The sequence below is a fragment of the Anabrus simplex genome, chromosome 6, assembly GCF_040414725.1.
Source record: "Anabrus simplex isolate iqAnaSimp1 chromosome 6, ASM4041472v1, whole genome shotgun sequence".
Classification (NCBI taxonomy): domain Eukaryota; kingdom Metazoa; phylum Arthropoda; class Insecta; order Orthoptera; family Tettigoniidae; genus Anabrus; species Anabrus simplex.
Window position 1 is genome coordinate 230,171,223 of NC_090270.1, and position 23,331 is coordinate 230,194,553.

At 43.4% G+C, this 23,331-nt stretch overlaps 1 protein-coding gene across 1 annotated transcript in view; it reads right to left on the minus strand.

Annotated features, from left to right (window-relative positions):
• The window catches only part of mwh (multiple wing hairs), a 516,688-nt gene that overhangs the window by 62,324 nt on the left and 431,033 nt on the right, over positions 1–23,331 (minus strand). Inside the window, exon 3 of the mRNA XM_067150265.2 lies at positions 16,289–16,641. Coding sequence (XP_067006366.2) covers positions 16,289–16,641 — 353 coding nt within the window. The remainder of the gene's footprint in view (positions 1–16,288; positions 16,642–23,331) is intronic.

Genomic DNA, 23,331 nt, shown 5'->3' on the forward strand with positions numbered 1-23,331 from the left:
TATTATTATTATTATTATTATTATTATTATTATTATTATTATTTACAATTGGCTTTACGTCGGACGGACACAGATAGGTCTTATGGTGACGATGACTTAGGAAAGGGCAAGGAGTGGAAGGAAGTGACCGTGGCCTTAATTAAGTAACAGCCTCAGCATTTACCTGGTGTGAAAACGGGGAACCACGGAAAACCATATTCTTGACTGCCAACAGTGGGGTTCGAACTCACTACCTCCCGAATGTAAGCTCATAGCTGCGCGCCCCTAACCGCACGACCAACTTCCTTGGTATTTACACATTAATGTATAGACATAGATTTGGGTACATTCGTAGCGACTGAACACAGCGTCCGTGCAAGTACTAGGCCTACTCCACGTAGAAGAAGTGGCTGGGTTGTTATTACATTTGAGGGCGAACGCATCACTCATGAAGGAGAGAAATTTTTGATTAGGTGCTGATGTTAGATCGATGTTCAAATCACCACCAAGTACGATAGGTAGTAAATGGTACTCGTTCTCAGGAAGCTTGTGTTCTTATAGCAGCGTATAGATGACGCTACTGACCTGGTATTCACTGGTCGCCATGGTTACAGTGGTGTCCGGAAAATCATGATGCTAATTCTAGATAAACCCCAGCCCAGCAATATAATAATAATAATAATAATAATAATAATAATAATAATAATAATAATAATAATAATAATAATAATAATAATAATAATAATAATATTTTCTTCCTTCCTTCCTTCCTTCCTTCCTTCCTTCCTTCCTTCCTTCCTTCCTTCCTTCCTTCCTTCCTTCCTTTCTTTCTTTCTTTCTTTCTTTCTTTCTTTTTTAATCCGTTTATCCTCCAGGGTTGGTTTTCCCTCGGACTCAGCGAGGAATTCCACCTCTACCACATCAACGGGTGTGTCCTCGCAGTGATGGGATATTCGATTCTTTTTACTGAGTCGATTCATTTAATTCCGTTCGCGTTACTGAATCGATACAGTGAGCCGATTCACGGCTCATTAGAGTCATCGATCCTGTTGAAACATTCAGTGCTTGCTGCTGCCATCTGGTCTTCATTCTATGATCTGCTTTCTATGCGTCATCTAGCTTTCAGATTCTCGTTCCTCCTACAACCACTCCTTCACATCGAGTTTTATGTTACAAAGCCTTTCCGCAACAGTGACAACTCCATTAAATAAGTATATGAAGTAGGTGAAAAATATTTGTACACACAATCATCAATAATCTGTATTTAGAGCTGTCGCGCAGGTGGGAGATTGCCTATCAATTGTTTGCCGAGTCTTTCCTTAAATGATATCAAAGAACTTGGAAATTTCATGGTAAATATTCTCGGTAAGCCAAAATAAATAAGTTAAATATTGAAATGCAGGAAAAAATAGGTACTTCTTTAATACTATGCACGCTTATTACAACACAGAACTTACGTAGTTAATAATGATAATACATTTATATAACTCAAATTTTATACACTACTTCATGGTTTTCCACAGTTCTCTGAAAGTCACAACTCTATTATATATACAGAAGTATATGTAAAAATACCCGTGTCCACAATAAGCAGGCTACATATTAAATATAAATCAAATAAGTTGCATTACGCCGCACCGACACAGATAGGTCTTATGGCGATGAGATAGGAAAGGACTAGAAGTGGAACAGAAGTGGCCGTGGCCTTAATTAAGGTACAGAACCAGCATTTGCCTGGTGTGAAAATGGTAAACCACGGAAAACTATCTTAACGGCTGACGGTAGGATTGGAACCCAGCATCCCCTGTATACAAGCTCATAGCTACGCGACCCTAAACGCACGGCCAACTAGCTCGGTCTTCTTTGAAAATGTCTTTTTCTATCAGCAGGCAATTTTTCAAATCGTCATATTTTGTAAAGGCTACCCGAGATGTACAGTAGTGCACTGGTTTTCTTATTAAATATATTTTTATTTGAGCTATTGGATCAGTCGGCTCACTTACTCACTATTCACGTACACCGGTGATTTCGTGATTCAGTTATTGAAGTATTGTGCAATGATGCGACATACGAACTGAGAGAATACCGAGTGGTCCTTCCCAATATAAAAGAGAGAATTTCGAGTGGTCATGAGCATGACTCATAGTCATAGGCTAAGCTGGATAATAATGTTAACGGCTTTACGTCCCACTAATTACTTTTACGGTCTTCGGAGACGCCGAGGTACCGGAATTTTGTCCCGCAGGAGTCCTTTTATGTGCCAGTAAATATACCGACACGAGCTGACGTATTTGAACACTTTCAAATACCACCGGACAGAGCTAGGATCGAACCTACCTGAGTTTAATTAACTGTCGAATGTCAACTAGTTATAAACATACTGTTTGATTAAACTAATACGGTAAACAGAATAACCTAATAGCCAACCCACTTACAAACTAGGTACTTTGGAATTAAGTTCTGACTACCTTTTTAACACCGCAAATAAATCCGTCCGTATTACTTTCAAATGAGCTGAGCGTGAGGGTTCTATATAGCGAACGATTCTTTGAGTGTGCCATGGCTCTGTATATATCGCTGCAGCGGAAGTTCGACTCCCCGCCAGTGTACAGTGTACCGATAATGAACCGTGCCTGTGTTGTGTCTCACTGATCCGTGAGTGCGCACTGTCGGCTGGGAGTCAGCTGAATCGTGTGCCGTGAGCTCGCCGTTGCTGTGAATCGATTCACTCGGACAGTTGAATGAATCGATACACTGTTTCGAATCATACACTCAGTATCCAACATTGGTGTCCTGGAGCGTGAGACATTGGGTCGGGGATACAACTGGGGAGCAGGACCAGTACCTCGCCCAGGAGGCCTCATCTGCTATGCTGAACAGGGGACTTGAGGGGGGATGGGTAGATTGGAAGGGACAGACAAGGAGGAGGTAAGGAAGTTTTGACTACCGTGGCCTTAAGTTAGATATCATTTACCTGGAGGAGAAGTGGGAAACCACTGAATACCACTTAGAGGATGGCTGAGGTGGGAAATGAAACCCCTCTACTCAATTGATTTCCCGAGGCTGAGTGGATCCCGTTCCAGCCCTCGTACCATTTTTTACAAATTTTGTATCAGAGCTGGGAATCGAACCCGGGCCTCCGGGGGTGGCAGCTAATCACACTAACCACTGCACCATAGAGACAGACTATAATAATAATAATAATATGATTGTTAATAATACGCTACTGTACGTTAACTCCCGTGTTTGGAACAGTAATTTCTCTCGGTGCAACACCTTACACTTGTTGAAGTGGCGCAATGTGGGACGACGTCCTACTGGGGACAACTTGTAGGTCAGCTCACTTTCTGCATGTCCATCACACTGACTACATCAGGATTACCTGTAGGCCTATCTAATTAGATACAAATATATGTTACTTTCGTATTTTTCTTGTCAGGTGACTGAGAAACTTACATCTCTAGGTTTGACTTTTTTTTAAGCTGCGTCGGTGTGTTAGTGGTAGATTGACTGACTCATGACCCGAAGTTGATGTGTTCGATATTGACCGAGGAAGTAGATTTTTGAAGTCTTGGCTGTTAATGTTCTTGTCATGGTCAAATTTAACTGAACAATGGCAAAGTTGTAGAAGAGTTCCACTTTTGCTCCTAGAAAGCAGCACCCCTTCAGAAGGTCTGTAACCATACCATAGTTATTATATTTTATGTATGTTCAGTCCGTCAGCGATTCCGCTGGTGGGATCCTCAACAGCTCTGCCATCAGTTGTCATAGATGGCCTAGGCATCACTGAAGAGGCGTACTAGGGAAAAGAGGAGTGAGGTAGTTTCCCGTTGCTTTCCTCACTGAGCCAGAGTTGCTATTACATATCAGTCAGCCAAGCCCACTGAAATGCATACACCAACTGACCCTATGAGCAACATTTTTACACCATTCATAGCAGGGACTGGCTGCATAAGGAATGGCTTACTAGCATCTTTCATACCTCAGTCACTTTCATATTGTCAAAGCCAAGGATAAGACAGAGATAGATCTATGTAAGTAACAAAATTGCTCTAGCCTATACCAGAAGACATAATGCACTGTAAACACTAGGTCCTGCCAGCAAAGGCATTATTATATTTTACTGTTCCTTTATTAAGACAATCTCGCATATTTTCAGTATTTTGTTTTAAGGAGAGCTAAATGCCTACTAATTACGGCCCACGCTACACGGGTAACATTTTACCAGTACTACAAGAAATTATAGACTATTCCAAGCATCACGCCAATACTCCAAGGTCGGTATGAAGTTTTTCGTCTAATGAAAATAAGGTACATTTAGTTTTCCGTTTAATTACCGGTATGTTCTTTCTTAGCCTTTCAAATAGGTGAGCTACAAGGAAAATGTGCACACGTGAAATGCAACTGTCCATCCCGCGGTCAATGTTCTGTCTGGTGTGTCAATAAATTTCGTGTGTGATAGAGATCGATGTGTCAAAAAAAAAAAGACAAGCATCACTTGGCTCGCGGTGTCATGGTAATTCGGGTGAATAACACGACAGACTTTCAAGGACAGTCTTAAAATAGCTCGCTGCGAGTTAATACATTTAGCGATTTATTACATATCCTCCATCTTCAAGCAGTAAAAAGTCGAACACGTTATCTTATGGTTGATCTAAATTGATCATGATTTATTCATTCATTTGTATTCCTCTTTACAATTCTTTAATCCACGAATTTGTATTATACAACCAGGAGATTGGACGTTCGAATCCCACCGTCAGAAGCAATTAAGGTGAGTTTCGTTGGATTTCCGCTTCCACACAACGCAAGGTGTTAAGGCGTTAAATCTTTATCATCTGACACCGTGGTTAGCTGGTTCGAGTCCCGTTGGAGGAAACATTTTCACTATCAGAATGTTGGCTGGCAGGGTAACAGTGGTGATGGTGGGATACAGTTTTAATCACTAGATTGCGTACCAAAAACCTGGATTTTTCATATGGAGTGAAGGTATACGAGACTGTTGATTGTTTTGTTCTTTTTTTTTTTTTTTTTTTTTTTTACAATTTGCTTTACGTCGCACTTACACAGATAGGTCTTATGGCGATGATGAGATAGGAAAGGGCTGACAGTGGGAAGGAATCGGCCGTGGCCTTAATTAAGGTACAGCCCCAGTATTTGTCTGGTGTGAAAATGGGTAATCACGAAGACCATCTTCAGGGCTGCCAACAGTGGGGTTCAAACCCACTAACTACCGAATGCAAGCTCCCAGCTGCGCGACCCTAACCGCACGACCAATTCGCTTGGTATGATGGTAATTCGTCGGCCGGATGGACACGTTAAGACATAAACAGGCCCCTTGATGTTATTTGACAGGAATAGACTATGTGCCGGCACAGGGATTCACTCTCTCCATCATCATCATCATCATCATCATCATCATCATCATCATCATCATAACTAGATGAGTAGGCGTCAACTAAAAAGACCTACATCTGGCCCCTTCGGGGGCCACACATCACTAGGGGATGTCCCTGAATTATACCTTAGCCCTTTCCCGTTCCAAAGAGACCGAAAAACCTATCAGTGTTCGCGAGACTTAATGCACATAGCCATTGTATTTAAGAGTATCACTCTTGGTCGTTAATTTATATGAGCCTAAAGATTTATAGATATACTACATGTGTCCAGATAGTTTCTCTTTAACATGAAAGTATTGCGTTCTCATTCTCCCAAAACTCAGTAAATGCAGCTCTAGCATTCAAAACACTTGGCTCATATTATTAACGACTCATTTTATTAAATATCTGACAAGATCTCATCTTAATAATCCAGGGCGAGTTTCTGGCCGCTGCGGGCATGTGGACTACCTCGTACTGATAACCATCGCAAGAACATGCAGAGCGACTTCTCCAGATTACAAGCTACTCGCTGGTCACCTGAGGCGGTCTGCATCTACTCCTGTAACCTTTATACTGTACATGATCCGAGGAAGGACTACATGTACAGATTTCGATGAAGAGGATAAGAGGAATGAAGACGAAGAGACTCGACATGTTCCTTTGAGGAGGAAATGGTAGCGTTGATCGAATTCTTCTTAGGTCGCCATCTCCCTACGAAGGTTGGCGATCGAGTTGATTATGATCATACCTCGGATTTGTATGTGGTAATAGGTTAGAATGCAAAGTAATTTGGTTTGTAGGAAGTGTTATGCAACCCGTTGAACCATAATGTAGGAAGAGTAGCATAAATTCAGGGAGTTCTATAGGCTGTACCCCTAATTTCTGTGCAAATCTCATAGCATAACCGTTGCACAGTGCAGGGTATACTTGTTACTGGCTTAAGTAAGTTTGCATTCTAACCTATCAGCACCTAATAATCCGGACTCTAATTATGATAACTGGTGAAACAGCGGCTCTACAGATTTTAATGGAAGTTCGTCCATACCAGCGGCGCTAGTCTTCGTTTTCCTTCAATTTTCCCCTCGATGATGAGTTGGAGAAGTTCACGTTGTTCACCTGTCATGATGTACCTGCACTTTCATTCCATGATGGTTGTTAAAGCTCTTTTCTTCTTATTTAACAAGTTGAGGACTTCCTCATTGGTTCTCCTTTCTATCCAGGATAAGAGAAGCATTCTTCTGTACAAGTACATTTAGAAAGCTTCAATCCAACTCTCCAGTAAAGGGCTTAGCGACCAGCCTTCAAAACTATACAGAAAGGTTGGGTAAACATAGCATCGCAACATCCGAACTCGGAACTGATGGTTGAGACCTCTCCTGGTGAACAAGGCCCTATGCTGTTTAACAAATTTTTGGCTTGCCTAAGCGTGGATAAGATTTCATTCTTGGGATCGCAATGCTCAGCCACTACTGTCCCAAGATATTTGAAGGGTGACACCTGCTGAACCTTTGTGTTGATGTGCAGGGAGGCCTGCTTAGGTGTTTTCGACAATAACGTAAATGAAGGAATTAAACTTACTAAATAATAATGCAGAACTAAGAAAAACTACTTAAAACCAAAAATAATTTAACGAATTACTGAAAATAACAAAATAATGCCAACGGCCGTAGTCGTGAGATCTCCCAAGTTAAGCAACATTGGGCGTGGTCAAGATTTGGATGGGTTGCCACGCGCTGTTGGTGGGGTAAGGGTATGGAGGAGCTGAAAAGAACTGGGCATCCTACCGTACGTAAACTCCGGATCAGGCACACCTCTGCGAAGGTTCGAACCTGCCTTCGGGCAGGATACACCCTTACTTTAAGAAAATAATGGACCAAAATTGAAAAATGGCCTAAAAGTAAAAAAAAAAGGCAAATCATGACGAAAAAATTACTTAATAAATATGAATTTTTAAACTCAGGTGTTATGATAAGGATTCGTGTATAAGTCAGCAATGTGTTTGTTCTTGCTTGTTGTTTAAAGGGGCCTAACATCTAGGCCATCGGCCCTTATGACTTGCCATAAAAACCCGGACCCTGGACCAGTATTCATCAGATCTCGACAACAGGGACATCGAGGACCTTTGCAGCCGTGGACTTAAATCCGCCACCCTTCACAGGCAGGGAGCTGTCAGAAAGCTCCAGGGTAGTTCAGGTTGCTCAGTTCAAATCATGCTCCAAAAGGCTTTGATATACGTCGAAGGGCTTGAATCGGTTTCAGACAACATACGGCCAATGTGGGGGTTCCCGACATAACTTAACTGTCATTGTAGAACTTCCCATCAGATTGTGAAACCCATATTTTCAGAATATCCACTGTGATCATAACAAGGACCACAGGCAGCCCTTGTAACTCCCCCATCATTAATCCAGTGGCTGCATGAAAATGTTCAAATCTAAAGCAGCATAATTTTTCTTTCTTATGAACTTCATGGCTGAATGCATTTTATGCATATTAGAAAAATATATATCCATAAAGACTGTATATTAAATAAATGTCCACCTCTGTGGTGTGGCGGTTAGTGTTATTAGCTGCCACCCCGGAGGCCAGGGTTCGATTCTCGGCTCTGCCACGAAATTTGAAAAGTGGTACGAGGGCTGAAACGGGGTCAACTCAGCCTCGGGAGGTCAAATTAGTAGAGGTGGGTTCGATTCCCACCTCAGCCATCCTGGAAGTGGTTTTCCGTGGTTTCCCACTTCTCCTCCAGGCAAATGCCGGGATGGTACTTTACTTAAGGCCACGGCCGCTTCCTTCCCTCTTCCTTGTCTATCCCTTCCGATCTTTTCATCCCAAGTTGTGCTTCCCGTCCCCCTACAAGGACCCTGTTCAACATAGCAGGTAAGGCCGCCTGGGTGAGGTACTGGTCATTCTCCCCAGTTGTATCCCCGACCCAATGTCTCACGCTCCGGGACACTGCCCTTGAGGCGGTAGATGTGGGATTCCTCGCTGAGTCCGAGAGAAAAACCAACCCTGGAGGGTAAAGAGGTTAAGAAGAAGAAGATATTACGTAAATAAAACAGTTCTATAAGTGTTGTTGCGCACAAAGCCGTGGACGAAATTTGTTCTACAAGTTCTTCCTGGCGTAGCTTAGAAGCGTCAAAGGAATTAGTCAGGGAAGGACGTTTTTGTTATGATCGAACCGTTCTCTCTGCTATCTAGAGCGTTGTGCTTGGTCCATGTCTTATAAGATAGCGGAAAATTGAGCCTTGTTTACGTTGCTGTCTGCTGAGGACTGTATGCTAAATTTAAGCGCTACAATTGTATAGCGGAAGTACTTAGAATAAACGTTTTCTTACGAATTATTTCCGCTTTCTAAGTAATTTCGTCTCATACGGTACACCGTATGGTTTTGTTTCACATCAGGATTCAGCTAACTGAAGACAATGAGGCGGATAGCTTCTTGTCGGTTGTTTATGGAAAAAAATTGTGAATGCTATTATCCTTAACGGTTCTATACATCAAGCATGCGAAATGGAGAAGCGTAGACGTTTAAGTAGGGTTATTTACATTCCTTGTTCATTATCACCTCCCAGTCAGCCTTTCACCTTCTGATGAACATTGTGGCATTCAGTATAATTGAAATCCATCATCCAGCATATTTCTCAATCCACGAGAGCGTGATTCGTTCCTCATTTGTGTTATATTGTGAAGAGTAACGGTGTTTTGAGCTTACCTAACCATACTAAACATTTGAGAAGCAAAAATATTGTACTTTGATTAAGGTCTGACTCCTTACAGAATGCTCACACACATGTACACACAGAAAAAAGAAGAAACTGAAACACTGCAACTGTAGTATGTTTACTTACTTTTTCCGATGTTTATCACGTCAAATGTTATAGTCTTAAATCGATGTATTTTAAGAATATGGCGATTGCATTATACACCCCTGATATCCGGGCGAGTTGGCCGTGCGGTTAAGGGCGCGCAACTGTGAGCTTGCATCCGGGAGCTAGTCAGTTCGAACCCCATTGTCACCAGCCCTGAAGATGGTTTTCCGTGGTTTCCCATTTTCGCACCAGGAAAATGCTGGGACTGTACCTTAATTAAGGCCACGGCCGCTTCCTTCCCACTCCTAGGCCTTTCCTGTCTCATTGTCGACATAAGATCTATCTGTGTCGGTGCGACATAAAGCCAATTAAAAAACTATTAAGCAGGCATGAGGCAGTTTCTAAAAACTAACTATGTCTGAGACACATCGTGACAATCAGGATCGATATTTGCTCTATAAGAAGCATTTGTGGGTCAGTTTAACGACATACTTGCAAGATCCGCAGTGTATGGAAATCACGTGCTGGACTGACGTAAACATGCTACTGACCGCATTCGACTTGTGACAAGTGGATGTCACCGCTGGTGTTGGATGGTCAGAGTGATGTTTCCAGAGTCTGAAGAAAGTTCCAGAAGACATAAACGGTTGCTGATTGACAACAGATGAGATATCCACGCAAAACAACTCGTGCGGAGGATCGGTATTTGTTGCTTTCAGCACGTTGTATGATGGCTGTTATTGCCATCTCATTTCCCCAAGATCTTCGGAGGACCGCCGGCGTTAATGTGTCAGATCAGACTACGGCTACACTTGCGGTTTGTTCACGCTGGATTTCTGCGTGTTTTTCACGCAGCTTGACGAAGCCACGTGGTCACACGTGCGTGTTTGTATGGCGTGATTTTATCAGTGTGTTGTATATTGTGAGTAGCGAAACATCGCCATTGCTCTGCATATGGAAGGCATTCTATTTTTAAATAACTCCCTTGTTGCGTTATGTGCTGCGTTGGTTGTTCTTCGTCGTCGTCGGCGTCAAAGAAAATATTGGATCCATCCTATATTAAGTGACAGGTCAAGTGGACAAGTTGTGCTCCTACACACGTCTGCCCCGAAACAGCGCCCGTTACTGTTAACCACGCATCTCTTTTCATTTCCCTGATTTTGAAGTCTTTGTCCTTTGTGTCGTAAAGGCACGGGCACCTTTGTACCTCCAAAATTATCAGTTCACTGTCTAACATTCTCCTAAGTTTTAAACACGAACAAGAGCACAATAAAACCACAGCGTCTTCTTCCCGCAAGTGTGGCCGCACCCTACGACAGTGCAAAATCGGAGGACTTAGGCTGATTCTCCACTAGCAGGTAAAACGCCGCTGTTCGCCCGCTAGAAACCCGCTTGCGGAACAGAACTATGGGGTATTTGTAGAGCTGTCTACACGGGCGGTTTGCACGCCGCGGGTGGACGCGTCCATGAGCGGGCAGGCGGGTCTAACGCCAGCAGAGGCGTCATTCCCGCTAGCGGTAGATCAGCGAGTCATACTCAACGTGGCGGCAGTGAGCAGTTCACCCGCCTCTGTCGCACGATAGGAACTGCCTGAAGTGTAGTATATTCTTTACTAGCTGATGTACCCGTGCTTCGCTACGGAATTCTACATTGTATACAGAATTCTAGGTTAGGTAGTGTACACGGTGTGAGCAAGATTGTATTAAATTCCATAGCTCTTAATGTTACCCTAAAAACGCGACGGAAAAGTCACCAAACGTCTTTTCTCATATGAAGACTGTGTTAGGGAATATTCATTGTAACGATAGGCCCGCTTGCCTACCATCAGTCACAATCAGGTTGGGGAGTTTAGATTATAATGGCAGACACTGCCTTTTTACATCCTCAGAAAGACTGTCTTAGTCATTTTCCCAACTGAAATGAACATAGATCATTACAATGATGTCAGTAGGAATGGCGCGATTAAAAGCAATGTTTTCATATGAAATACTCGATCAAATGAAAAACCACGCATTTTCTCACTTTTAACGAACAGTACTACGCTGCCGATCAAACAATCCAAATTTTCAGAGCCGCAGACAGCCGTGCCGTGAACACTCTTCGTCTTTTTTTCGGCGGGGATGGCGGAGGGTCGAATAGTGGAGAGTTCCAGGGCAAAAACTATGCCCTTTTACTAATCTGTTTCCTAGGAATAGCCTACACGATGAATCGGAAAATCTCAATTCACTACACTGGCGGGGGAAGAAACTATCTGTCTTGGAGGCAAATTCTTCCTCAAAGCCAGAGGAGAAAGCCCCTCTTCACTGCCAATTTGGAATAAAATGAACATAGATTAAATGAAACTGAAGCAGAAGAAGCTTTTCTTACGAAACGGCTCTTTTCAGGGTTGAATTTTGAATTATTTAGTGAATTGTGGTTCTATAATTTGGAGTAGGCCTAAACTGTAATTCTTTGCTTTTGTTTTTGTTTTGCAAGTTGCTTTACGTCGCACCGACACAGATAGGTCTTATGGCGACGATGGGACAGGAAAGGGCTAGGAGTGGGAAGGAAGCGGCCGTGGCCTTAATTAAAGTACAGCCCCAGCAAATTGTAATCCTAGACCAGGTCATACTACTACTACTACTAAGTGAGCCTCTAACTTAAATTGTCCAGTGGTGAGCCGATTCGATAACGCAGGGTGAGTCCACCAACGTCTTTTCTTACCAGGTTCATTTTTTAATGCAACTGTAGTTGAACAGCTCCGACAACACAACCTATTCGTACGACATCCATCATTATAGTATGGCAGGTTTATCGCTGGTGGAGAATGGCTGCGTGTGTCGCCGGCGTTTTTGGCGCTGTTTACAGGCGTCAATTCAACCGCTCGTGTAGAATAGGCAAAAAGTTTGAGCGGTCAGGCGGGCGAACAGCAGCGTTTTACCTGCTCGTGGAGAATCAGCCTTATAGCAAGGAGGCGTGTGCGAAAAGTTCTTATACCACACCATAGGGCAGCTCGTGTGAGACGGGCAACAACTCACAGTCCACGGCAACATGAACAGTGAAAACGTACGCTCTATTCTGTAAATGTCACCATGATCTTGCACCCATACAACAGGAACATTAGAGTCTGGAGACAATCCGGTGAGAGATGGAACGCACCCTTCGTCCTGCTGCGTCATCAGAAGGAAGGGTGTTCCGTCATATTTTGGGGTGGGATCATGTTTGGACGACACAACCTTTAACTCCTATCCAGGGTAACATGACTGGTCTGGTATGCCGAGACATCCTCCAACCTATAGTTACAAGATTTTTTGCGACTGTGGGAGAGAGCTTAACACTAATGGATTACAATGCTTACAATGCTCGTGACTATCGAGCCAGAGGGTCAATGAGGTCCTTGAGACGCATAGCATACAGCGAATAGCGTGGCCGGCATATTCTGCTGACGAACTGCCCTGACCATGCATGACGTGAAGAGAGAATTGCCCACCTGTCTAATCCTCCTGCTAACATCAGCAAATGATTGAGGTTGCAATCCAAGTGTGGGATAATCTGCCCCACAACGAGTTGGATCTTTTGGTGCTGAGTATGTCTCGTCGTGTTCAAGCATGCCTCGGTGCCCTAAGTGGCTAGGCGATACACGGTATTGAAATGCCAATGCCAGATAATGAACGATAATTTTGTGTTCAAATCCCACATTATCAACTTCATGCTTCTCTTGTGTCTCAGTTGATTTTGCATAGCAGACTGCATGATGTTGTTATGAGTATAAACCCTTCGTAATGTGTGATGTATAAACACACATTGCAATATAGCTGTGAGCTTGCATTCAGGAGTTACTAGGCTCGAATCCCACCGTCGGCAGCAAGAAGATGGTTTCCTCTGGTTTCCCATTTTCACACAAGACAAACACTGGGGGGTGGAGGCTGTACCTTACTTATGGTCACGGCTGCTATCTTCTCAAACCTAGCTCTTTCCTATTCTTTTTTTTTGCTGTCGCGCCGACACAGATAGGTCTTATGGCGACGATGGGATAGGAAAGGCCTAGGAGTTGGAAGGAAGCGGCCGTGGCCTTAATTAAGGTACAGCCCCAGCATTTGCCTGGTGTGAAAATGGGAAACCACGGAAAACCATTTTCAGGGCTGCCGATAGTGGGATTCGAACCTACTATCTCCCGGATGGAAGCTCACAGCCGCGCGCCTCTACGCGCACGGCCAACTCGCCCGGTCTTTCCTATTCTTGCGTCGCCATAAACCTTCAATGTGTTAGTGCAACGTCAAACCACTAACAGAATAATATATTATTTTCTTCCTCTTTTTCCTTTATTACAATTGGCTTAATCTCGTACCGGCACAGATGGGTCTTATGGCGACGATGGGACAGGAAAAGGTTAGGAATGGAAAGGTGGCGGCCGTGGCTCTAACTGAAAATGGGAAACAACGGAAAACCACCTTCAGGGCTGCCGACCGTGGGGTTCGAACCCACTGTCTCCCGAATGCAAGCTCACAGCTGCGCGCCCCTAACCGCACGGTCAGCTCGCTCGGTGTGTATTATTATTACTGCAGTTAGACTTCGAACTAATAATAACTCCTTGTAGTTCAGCTTCAGATTAGAGAAAAGATTATCCTACCTATTGAAACTTAAAAGTTGCATTTGTTTCCCGCGATCCGCCTTACTGGACATAAAACCGGTTCGAAGTTCTATAAGATCGTTATCTGATGTAGTAACATACTGGTGTGTGTGTGCTATTGTTTGCTAAACTACTCCAACCTTGAAGCCGGGCAGACTAATTATTTTAACGCTGTCACGGTTTTTGTAGGAGAACAGACACAATATAAGTGTTACACTTCGCCACTCCCGTGATTTATGTGAACTGATCTAGCGGCTGGAATTAATTTATTCCAAGAGATCGAGATTCTTAAACGTCTTCTGTGAAAATAATTTACGTGCATTTCCGTGAACGATATGCTGGATTCCTTGCAGTAATTGTTCCTGTCCAAATTCTAAACTTTTTTTTTCTAGTTGCTTTACGTCGCACCGACACAGATAGGTCTTATGGCGACGATGGGACGGGAAAGGGCTAGGAGTTGGAAGGAAGCGGCCGTGGCCTTAATTAAGGTACAGCCCCAGCATTTGCCTGATGTGAAAATGGTAAACCACGGAAAACCATTTTCAGGGCTGCCGACAGTGGGGTTCGAACCTACTATCTCCCGAATACTGGATACTGGCCGCACTTAAGCGACTGCAGCTATCGAGCTTGGTAAGTCTAAACATCATCCTGTTCTTTTTCTTCTTCGTCTTTTTCAAATTTCTTGAGGACGGCAATCGATGTAGATTTGCTCCTGTTTTACTGCCGGATGCCCTTCGTGATGTCAACCCTACGTGGAGGAAAGTATTCACTATTGCGTATTTCTGTGATGGTTGGTAGTGTGGTATGTTGAATGTAAATGAAGAGACGTATACTAGGAAGAATTCATACATCCAATTCCTCAAGTCAAAAAAGCTGAAATCCTCGGCCAGTACATTGACAATTCAGTCAAGGAGCAGGACATAATAATCATAGTAATTAGTACAAAATATTAACTGCTTTACGATTTTTCGTTTTCCTCCACTTACGAGGTATCTAAAGACAAGATAGGGGTCCGAGTAAAGGTACGTGTTTCGCTCAGCCTTACGGGACCAAGTGAGAAGCTGTCTGCTGCGAAAGTCGCAAACGCCAAACAATACAGTTGAAGACGTTGTCAAGGGATATTCTTTTTACCCGATGGCTCCCCGGCGCAATGAAATGTTTGTGTTCGTGAGCACCTTAAGGCACTGCATAGGTAGATGTGGACCAATTGCTTGGCCTCCTCGCTCGCTCCGTTTAAACGATGTTTAACTTCGTTTTGTACACGACTGCTGCTGAGATAAAGCAACACTTACAAGAATTGTGCTGGCTTGTCAAAGGATGCCTACACTACCAGGTAGTTTTGAGCGTATTCGTAACGCAATGAGATGACGGGGAAAAGCCTGAAACATGGAAAGAGGTGGGCATTTCTAACACTTGTAAAATAAATGTATAAAGTGCATCATTACGGGAAATTCAAACTGGATTCTAGCAAATAATATTACAACTTAAAATACTTGAGGATCTGGTATTTTAGCAATTACGAATTTCAAATAATAACAAATGTTATTTGCTTTACGTCCCACTAACTACTTTTACGGTTTTTGGAGACGCCAAGTTGCCGGAATTTAGTCCCGAAGGAGTTCTTTTACGTGCCAATAAATCTACCGAAACGAAGCTGTCGTATTTGAGCACCTTCAAATACCACCGGACTTAGCCAGGATCGAACCTGCCAAGCTGGGATCAGAAGGTTAGCGCCTCAACCATCTGAGCCACTCCCGAATTTCAGGACCCGTGTTTACATAACCTTTTTGTCTGCACTATACGTACGCCAGTGTGGTGTAGTGGTTAGTCTGATTAACTGCCACCTCCGGAGGCCCGGGTTCGATTCCTATCTCTGCCACCAAATTTGAAAATGGTACGAGGACTGAAACGGAGTACAATCAACCTCCAGAAGTCAAGAGAGTAGAGAGGGTTCGATTCCCATTTCAGCCATTCTCGAAGTGATTTTCCGTGGTTTCCCACTTCTTCTCCAGGCGAATGCCGGGATGGTACCCAATTTTAAGACCACAGCCACTTCCTTCGCTCTGCCTTGCCTATCGTCCACAAGGCCCCTGTTCAGCATAGAAGGTGAGGCCACCTGGGAGAGGCACTGGTCCTCCTCCCCGGCTGTATCCTCGATTAAATGTCTCACGCTCCAGGACACTGGCTTTGAGGCGGTAGAGGTGGGATCCCTCACCGAGTTTTCGGGGATAAACCACAACTGAAGGGTTAATAGATTAAATAAAACATTTTTTAAGCCCTTTGTATTGATGGATTTAAACAAGGTTGGAAAGAGCGAACACTTGATATTGTGTACACTGTAAATCTTTTAGGTGCTGGTATTAGCGGCAGGGTGAAATAAACTTCCTTGCCTTCATAAATTCACCGACATTGGTCGAGAGCGGGCACGTGATGTGAACATTTAGCTAGCTTGCTCTAACTTATTTAATAAGACGTCAAACTTCAGAGAAAAAAAATCTTGTTCCACTCACCTAGGGAAGGACAGTCGTAGATCCGCTCTGAGTTTACTGAGCAGTTCAGAGACGCTGGCGAACTGCCGTAGACTCATCTCCCCTCCTAGAGGAGTTGGGGTGAGGATCGGGTTCCTGTAGTCTTTGGACTCCTTGACGCTGCGTGCGCTGCGGGATCCAGAGCCTCCTGGAGACGGATGTGGTTGATGCTGGATGGGAAGTGTCTTGCTCTTAGCCTCGATATCTCCTGCGATCGAACCAGTTCCAGAACTCCCATAGAGTTGAGATTGAGTTCCTCCAGAACCTCGGCGACCCCACTTCCGCAGAGACATGGCGTAGTCTTCTGGGTTGTACACTGGAGGGCGTTGCTGCTCCTGTAACAGTGATCACATATCTCATGCGGTGCAAGGTATACACGAGTCTGTATTTATTATTACTACAGCACGTCAATGCCTTTTAACTTGCCGCCGTGTGGGCGAAGCGAAGAACATATGGAGGAGATAAATAAAAGAGGGAGATAATAATACTGGATGGAAAAGGAAACTGAAGGAAAGGGAATGTCATCGTCACTCTCTCACTACGGCGGCTGCCATCTAATAGAAATGGCTCGTAAAAATTTACTTCTCGGCATGACGTTAAAAATCACATAGAAAAGGGAGAAAAGTCATATGATGGTGGGTATTTTTGCTCTAAGGGTAAGTCTATTTTTTTTCTATTTGTTCGGGGCGTCGACCTATAAAAATCTTTTTTTTTTCTAGGGGCTTTACGTCGCACCGACACAGATAGGTCTTATGGCGACGATGGGATAGGAAAGGCCTAGGAGTTGGAAGGAAGCGGCCGTGGCCTTAATTAAGGTACAGCCCCAGCATTTGCCTGGTGTGAAAATGGGAAACCACGGAAAACCATTTTCAGGGCTGCCGATAGTGGGATTCGAACCTACTATCTCCCGGATGCAAGCTCACAGCCGCGCGCCTCTACACACACGGCCAACTCGCCCGGTTATAAAAATCTTTTGCCCCTACTTGCACCATATTATGTGTGTAAAAGGTGGAGATATAAAGTGTTGAATGTGGGGAAAGGAACGTTAAGGACGATACAAACACCCAGTCCCCAGGTCAGGGATATTAATCATTTACAATTAAAAACCCCTGACCCGGCCGGGAATCGAACCCGGGGCCGCCGGATGACAGGCGAACACGTTGTCCCCTACACCGCGGGGCCGGACAAAGTCTGAATAGAAAAAAATCCCATTTAATGCCAAGTTGGAATTCAAGAGGCCAAATTGGGACAAATAATCTTTCATAGGAAGATGACTTACGGATAGGAATAATTTATCAAGAGATGAATATCCAACTTTGAAATTATTCAAGAAAAAGCTATGTTAACAGCTGATAGATGATCTAACATGTGGGGGACTGCCCTAAATGCAGATCAATGGTGAGTGACAGATTGATTGAACAAGAAAAATAATACTCTTATCTCATTCAGGTGAAGATGGACGTTTCTCGCAGGTGGAGAAATAACAACAACAACAACAACAATAATAATAATAATAATAATAATAATGACGGCCTGAGTGGCTCAGACAGTAGAGCACTAGCTTTTTGAGCCCAAGATGGAGAGTTCGTCTGTCCGGACGTATTTGAAAATGCCCAGCTGTAGCAGTCTCGAATCGGTAAATTTACTGCACGTAAAATAACTCCTGTGGAACAAAATTCCGGCTATCTCGGCTAGTGGTACGTAAAAACAATCATAAATAATAATAATAATAATAATAATAATAATAATAATAATAATAATAATAATAATAATAATAATAATAATAATAATCTCATTGAAATCCCTTCAATTATTTTTGGTGCTAAGGGACATTGTCAGATTCTTCTGTTCTCAACAAGACCTTCGCCTCTGTAACGTAACGGTTAGCACTATTACTTGTCCTCGGGGCCCCGGGTTCGATTCTCGGTACTGCCAGAAATTCAAGAATTGCAGGAATGCTGGTATATGGTTAAAATGGTACATGTACCCTACCTCACCTCTATTCGGGGTGTGCTTGAACAGAGCTGCACCATCTCGGGACGAGGACAGGAGTTATAGTCCGGCTCCTTGGCTGAATATTCAGAGGTTCAGAAGGCCCCACGTTCGATTTCCGGCCGGGTCGGAGATTTTAACAACAAAACGTTAATTCCCTTGGCTCAGGGACTGGGTGTTTACACTGTTACCAACATTCCTGAAACTCACACATCACACACAACACCATCATCCACTACAAAAACACACAGTTTCCTATACACGGCAGATGCCGCCCAACCTCGTCGGAGGGTCTTCTTTACAAGGGTTGCACCAGGCTAGAAATAGCCACACGAAATTATTAACCAAGTCGTTGTTGTGTCAAAACGGACCGAAAATATTAGTTACTTTTCCTTTTGATGCAACAATTGTTAGAGTCACAAAATTTGATATACTCAAGTCGTGAATTTAGAATTTCAGTCCGTTCCTGGCGAAACTTCCGAATATTGGCAAACTATTTGATGTCAGTTACTGTATAAAGAAAAATCATTTAGTACAGAAAGTTATTCGATTTTGCGACGATAATCACCACACTAATTTTTGTGGTCAATAGTATTTGCAGTCGACTGAAGAAAAAAACGACAAGAAATAATAATGGTACTTGTTGTGGTATCCATAATTGCCCGCAAAATACAGTAGATATGCTAGTAGAAGCTCTTTTAGTCTCATTGAAATATACGTATTTATACATTTATTCCACTACCAGTACTTGGGATGTTACCACAACCAGTATAGGGACCGTAGCCAGCAAATAGGGGTTCGAATCGAAGGGGCGAGAAGCATCATCATGGTGATGGGGAAACTTCTCATTAACCACAGCCTACAGCTGAACCTAAGGCTCCGTTTGTTCCACGCCCATGTTTTTTCAACGTTACTCAAGGAACTGAAGGTTGGACACTTGCCCAGGCTCTCTGCGAGATACTAGAGGTATTCGAAATGCAGATGCACAGACGGATGCTTCACATTTCGTGGATGGACAGAATCCGGAATTCTGAGATGTTGGATCGACTGGGAAAGAAGGCTGAAGTTATGTTTGACCATCGAAGAGCGGAAGCTGGAATATTTCGGCGATAGCCTATAATGGGAGAATGATAAGTACCCTGCTATTTGTCAACCAGGAAAGGATATGAGGATATAGGAGACCTAGCAGACCACTTTTTTGAGGCTGAAAGATCTCGGGGATCAGTACGAGTTGAGTGCTGTGTCTCTGTTCCGCACCGCTGCTCCCAAATTCAAGATCGCGAACCTTTACTAGAAGATGGTACATAGTGAAATAACTGAACTAAAACAGTTTCCTTGCTTGGTAGACACTGCGAACAAAAAACGTTCTGCATCATAACAGCACTCTTTTTTTGCTTCCGGTGACTGATAAATTACTCCTCATTTATGAAAGACGTAAGTCTTACTTTTTACCTCAAGAGTAGTGCCCGAAGATGATATAAGAGTCATTTGAAAGTAACTATCGAGAAATATATTTGTGATCTGACTGTGGACAGCTTGGTTTATTTACTGAAACAGCGTAGACTAGGCTAGTATAACTGATATTGTGATCGAACTGTAAAAAATTGATAGGCAATCTTCAAGGAAAGGAGCTACAGTCAATTTGTACCATAAGAAACAAAGAAACGATTTAAGAAACCTGAAGAGTGTGGTATTACGTATTTAAACTACTGTGGCAGATTACTGGGGTTCTTAAACTAGAATTACTACAGTGTGAGGTAGTGTGTTTTACTACCCACTAAATTTATTCAACTACTATTTACAGTTGATCTAAGTTCACTAACATTTGAGTTTTCCACTCGTAGAGTTTCTACTCACTATCGTAAAATAACTCCCTCTCCCCCCCCCCCATCTCTCTCTCTGGCGTGTCGAGCTCCTGGTCCTCAACACCGTTTATCATAGCGCAGTGTAGTTCTAGAAGAGTTCACAATAACAAACCTTCTTTACCTCCACGCAGCCTTCTGACGGACTCACTCACCGTCTCGTGCGGCTTAATTCTGTTTGCGACCGATGTACTCAGGACTGACTCCAGACTGACTGGCGTGCGCCACTCATGCTCTTTATAAAGGCCTGTAGATGATTTTAGTACTTCCCCTTTCCATCACTCTGGGCATCTGTTCCATTGTTAATCAGCTTTCAGGTTCTTCTAGGAGCTTACCCGTCGCGGTCCTCAACAATTCGCCGACACTATTGTTTTGTTTGCTACTGGCCGTCCACTGCGTCGCAGTCTTTATTTCTCGCTGGTATTATCGCCGGCCGCTCCGCAGTCGGCATTGATTGTCAAAATAAAACTGCACACGATCATGCCAGGAACTACCGGTTGTTTACGTCCGGTGCTCTCTGATCCGGCTCTGTCGCCAGGTACAGTAGCGCGCTAAATCAGTCCTTGTTGATACAGTGGTTCCTTTCTCTCTAACCCAATGAATGATCAACACACATTCTATTCTGAATTCTCCCCTTTGTTTTTGCATTTCTAGCAATCACAAACTTTTTTTTAAAATCCACCTTGTCTTGCGGGTGATGCGAGACTCATGTGATACTGTACTCGGGTCCACTGCTCGCCCCGCTGTTCGACCCCAGTTCTGTCTGGTGGTGTTTCAAATACGCCAGCCTTGTGCCTGTAGAGTAAAGTAAAGGAACTCCTGCGGGACAATATCCTGGCTCCTCGGCGTCTCCGACAACTGTAAAAGTAAATCACCTGCGATAAACAAACATTAGCTCAGCCTCGCTCAAGTGCAATCGTATTTTGAATACATCGACAAATATCTTTCCTGACCCCAATCCTACGTGGAGAGATGTATTAATTCCAGCGTGTTTATGTGGTAGTTAACGTGTAGTTTGTTGTGTGCAAATTAAACTGTATATTAAGACAAACAAACTTTCGGTCTCTGAGTGAGGGGAATTGGCCACACGTGGTTAAAATACTCGGTCCGGCTGAGAATCGAACCGGGGTACTCTGAACGGAAAGCCATTACGCTGAAAGAGCCGTACCATCTTAGGAGAATGTACATCCTAAATAGTAGAATACCGAGCTCGATAGCTGTAGTCGCTTAAGTGCGGCCAGTATCCAGTATTCGGGAGATAGTAGATTCGAACCCCACTGTCGGCAGCCCTGAAAATGGTTTTCCGTGGTTTCCCATTTTCACACCAGGAAAATGCTGGGTCTGTACCTTAATTAAGGCCACGGCCGCTTCCTTCCCACTCCTAGCCCTTCCCTGTTCCATTGTCGCCATAAGACCTATCTGTGTCGGTGCGACGTAAAGCAACTAGCAAAAAAAAAAAAAAAAAAAAAAAAAAAAAAAAAAAAAAAAGTGGAAAAAATATACCGGCTCTTCTTTCGTATTTCCTACCTGACCGTCAATCTTCTTAAGTTTCTCCCCTATCGACATCACCTTCTTCTTAAATCTTCTTTTCAAACTCGAAGATATTAATCTGGAGGCTTTCAGCACAGTCTGCCATTAAAACCAAGTCGTCAACAAACACCAAACTGCTTACAACATTTCCACCTAACTGAATCCCTGCCTGCCATTTTATACTTTTCAGTAGATGATCCATGTAAACTATGAACAACAAGGGTGTAAGAATACAGCGTGGTCTAATCTATCTACTTCCAATCAAGATCTCACTCTACCATCAAGTCTCACTCGGTCTTCTTTTAATGATATTCCATGTTAATAAACTAAACTCGTGTCCTTGCCCCGAGGTAGTGTAGCGTTCTTCAGGCACACCCACAATGGAAGTGAATTGCATGCACCATTTTAACAATATACCAGCCCTCCTGTCATTCTTAAATTTCTGGCAGGATCAGCAATCGAACCCAAGCCTCCGAGGACGGCCGCTATTAGCACTAACCGTTACAGTACGGAGGCGGGCACATATTATATGTTGAACCTTTGGTATTAAAGCTCCTAATTTATTAACGAGAGGTGGATACTTCTTTCGTATGAAGGGTCCCATTGTCTCTGGCATGGTGAACTATTCCGGTGTCTTATTTAAACTCGCAGAGTGGGCGACTCTTCATCCTTCGACCTTGCAACCACGTCATGCATTATTCATGGCACACTGACCGTGTCAACAGCCTTTCGAGTGCTCCTCAAGTATCGTGGTTAGGTCCATTCAAACTCAAGTGTTTGGTCATCAGACCACCCATGAATTCCAGCATTTTACCCGCACGGGACTTTCTTCCACTCATGTTAGCAATGCAATAATGCAACGAACTACAGAATATATCGTCTATAAAGTGATGAAACACTTTAATTAGAATAATCAATCGTCGTTTTAGGAGGATAAATTTGACGAATTGTAGTTTGTTAATAATAATTACAATAATAATATAGTTTTACGTCAGACTAATTATTTTTCGGAGACGACAAGTATCCAGAATTTTGTCCCACAGGAGTTCATTTACGTGCCGGAAAATCTACAGACACACCTTCATATACCACCGGACTGAATCGGGATCGAACCCGGTAACTTGGGCTCAGAAGGTCAACGATTCTATCTTCAGATCCATCCAGTCCGCCCGTAGTTTCTTGTGTGAACTACGCCTAATTACAAGAATAGAAGTAAATGTCTACCTATACTTAAAAACCTTTACGGGATAAAAATTAGATGGACTGGAAAAACACCTCGTACTTGTAGGAAATGGTTGAAAGGTCACGTGAACTAGGTGATGTATTACACTACTGTTTGCTCTGTTACTTTCTATGGTATCCGATATTGGTCGACTATGAGAGAGGCAAAGGATAGAATAAGTGTCATGAAGAGAGAGATTTTGATTTGGTCAACAACTTATTAATTGCCGAGCTCCAAAGCTGCAGTCACTTAAGTGCGGCCAGTATCCAGTATTCGGGAGGTAGTAGGTTCGAATCCCACTGTTGGCAGCCCTGAAGATGGTTTTCCGTGGTTTCCCATTTTCACACCAGGCAAATGCTTGGGCTGTACCTTAATAAAGGCCACGGCCGCTTCATTCCCACTCCTAGCCCTTTCCTGTC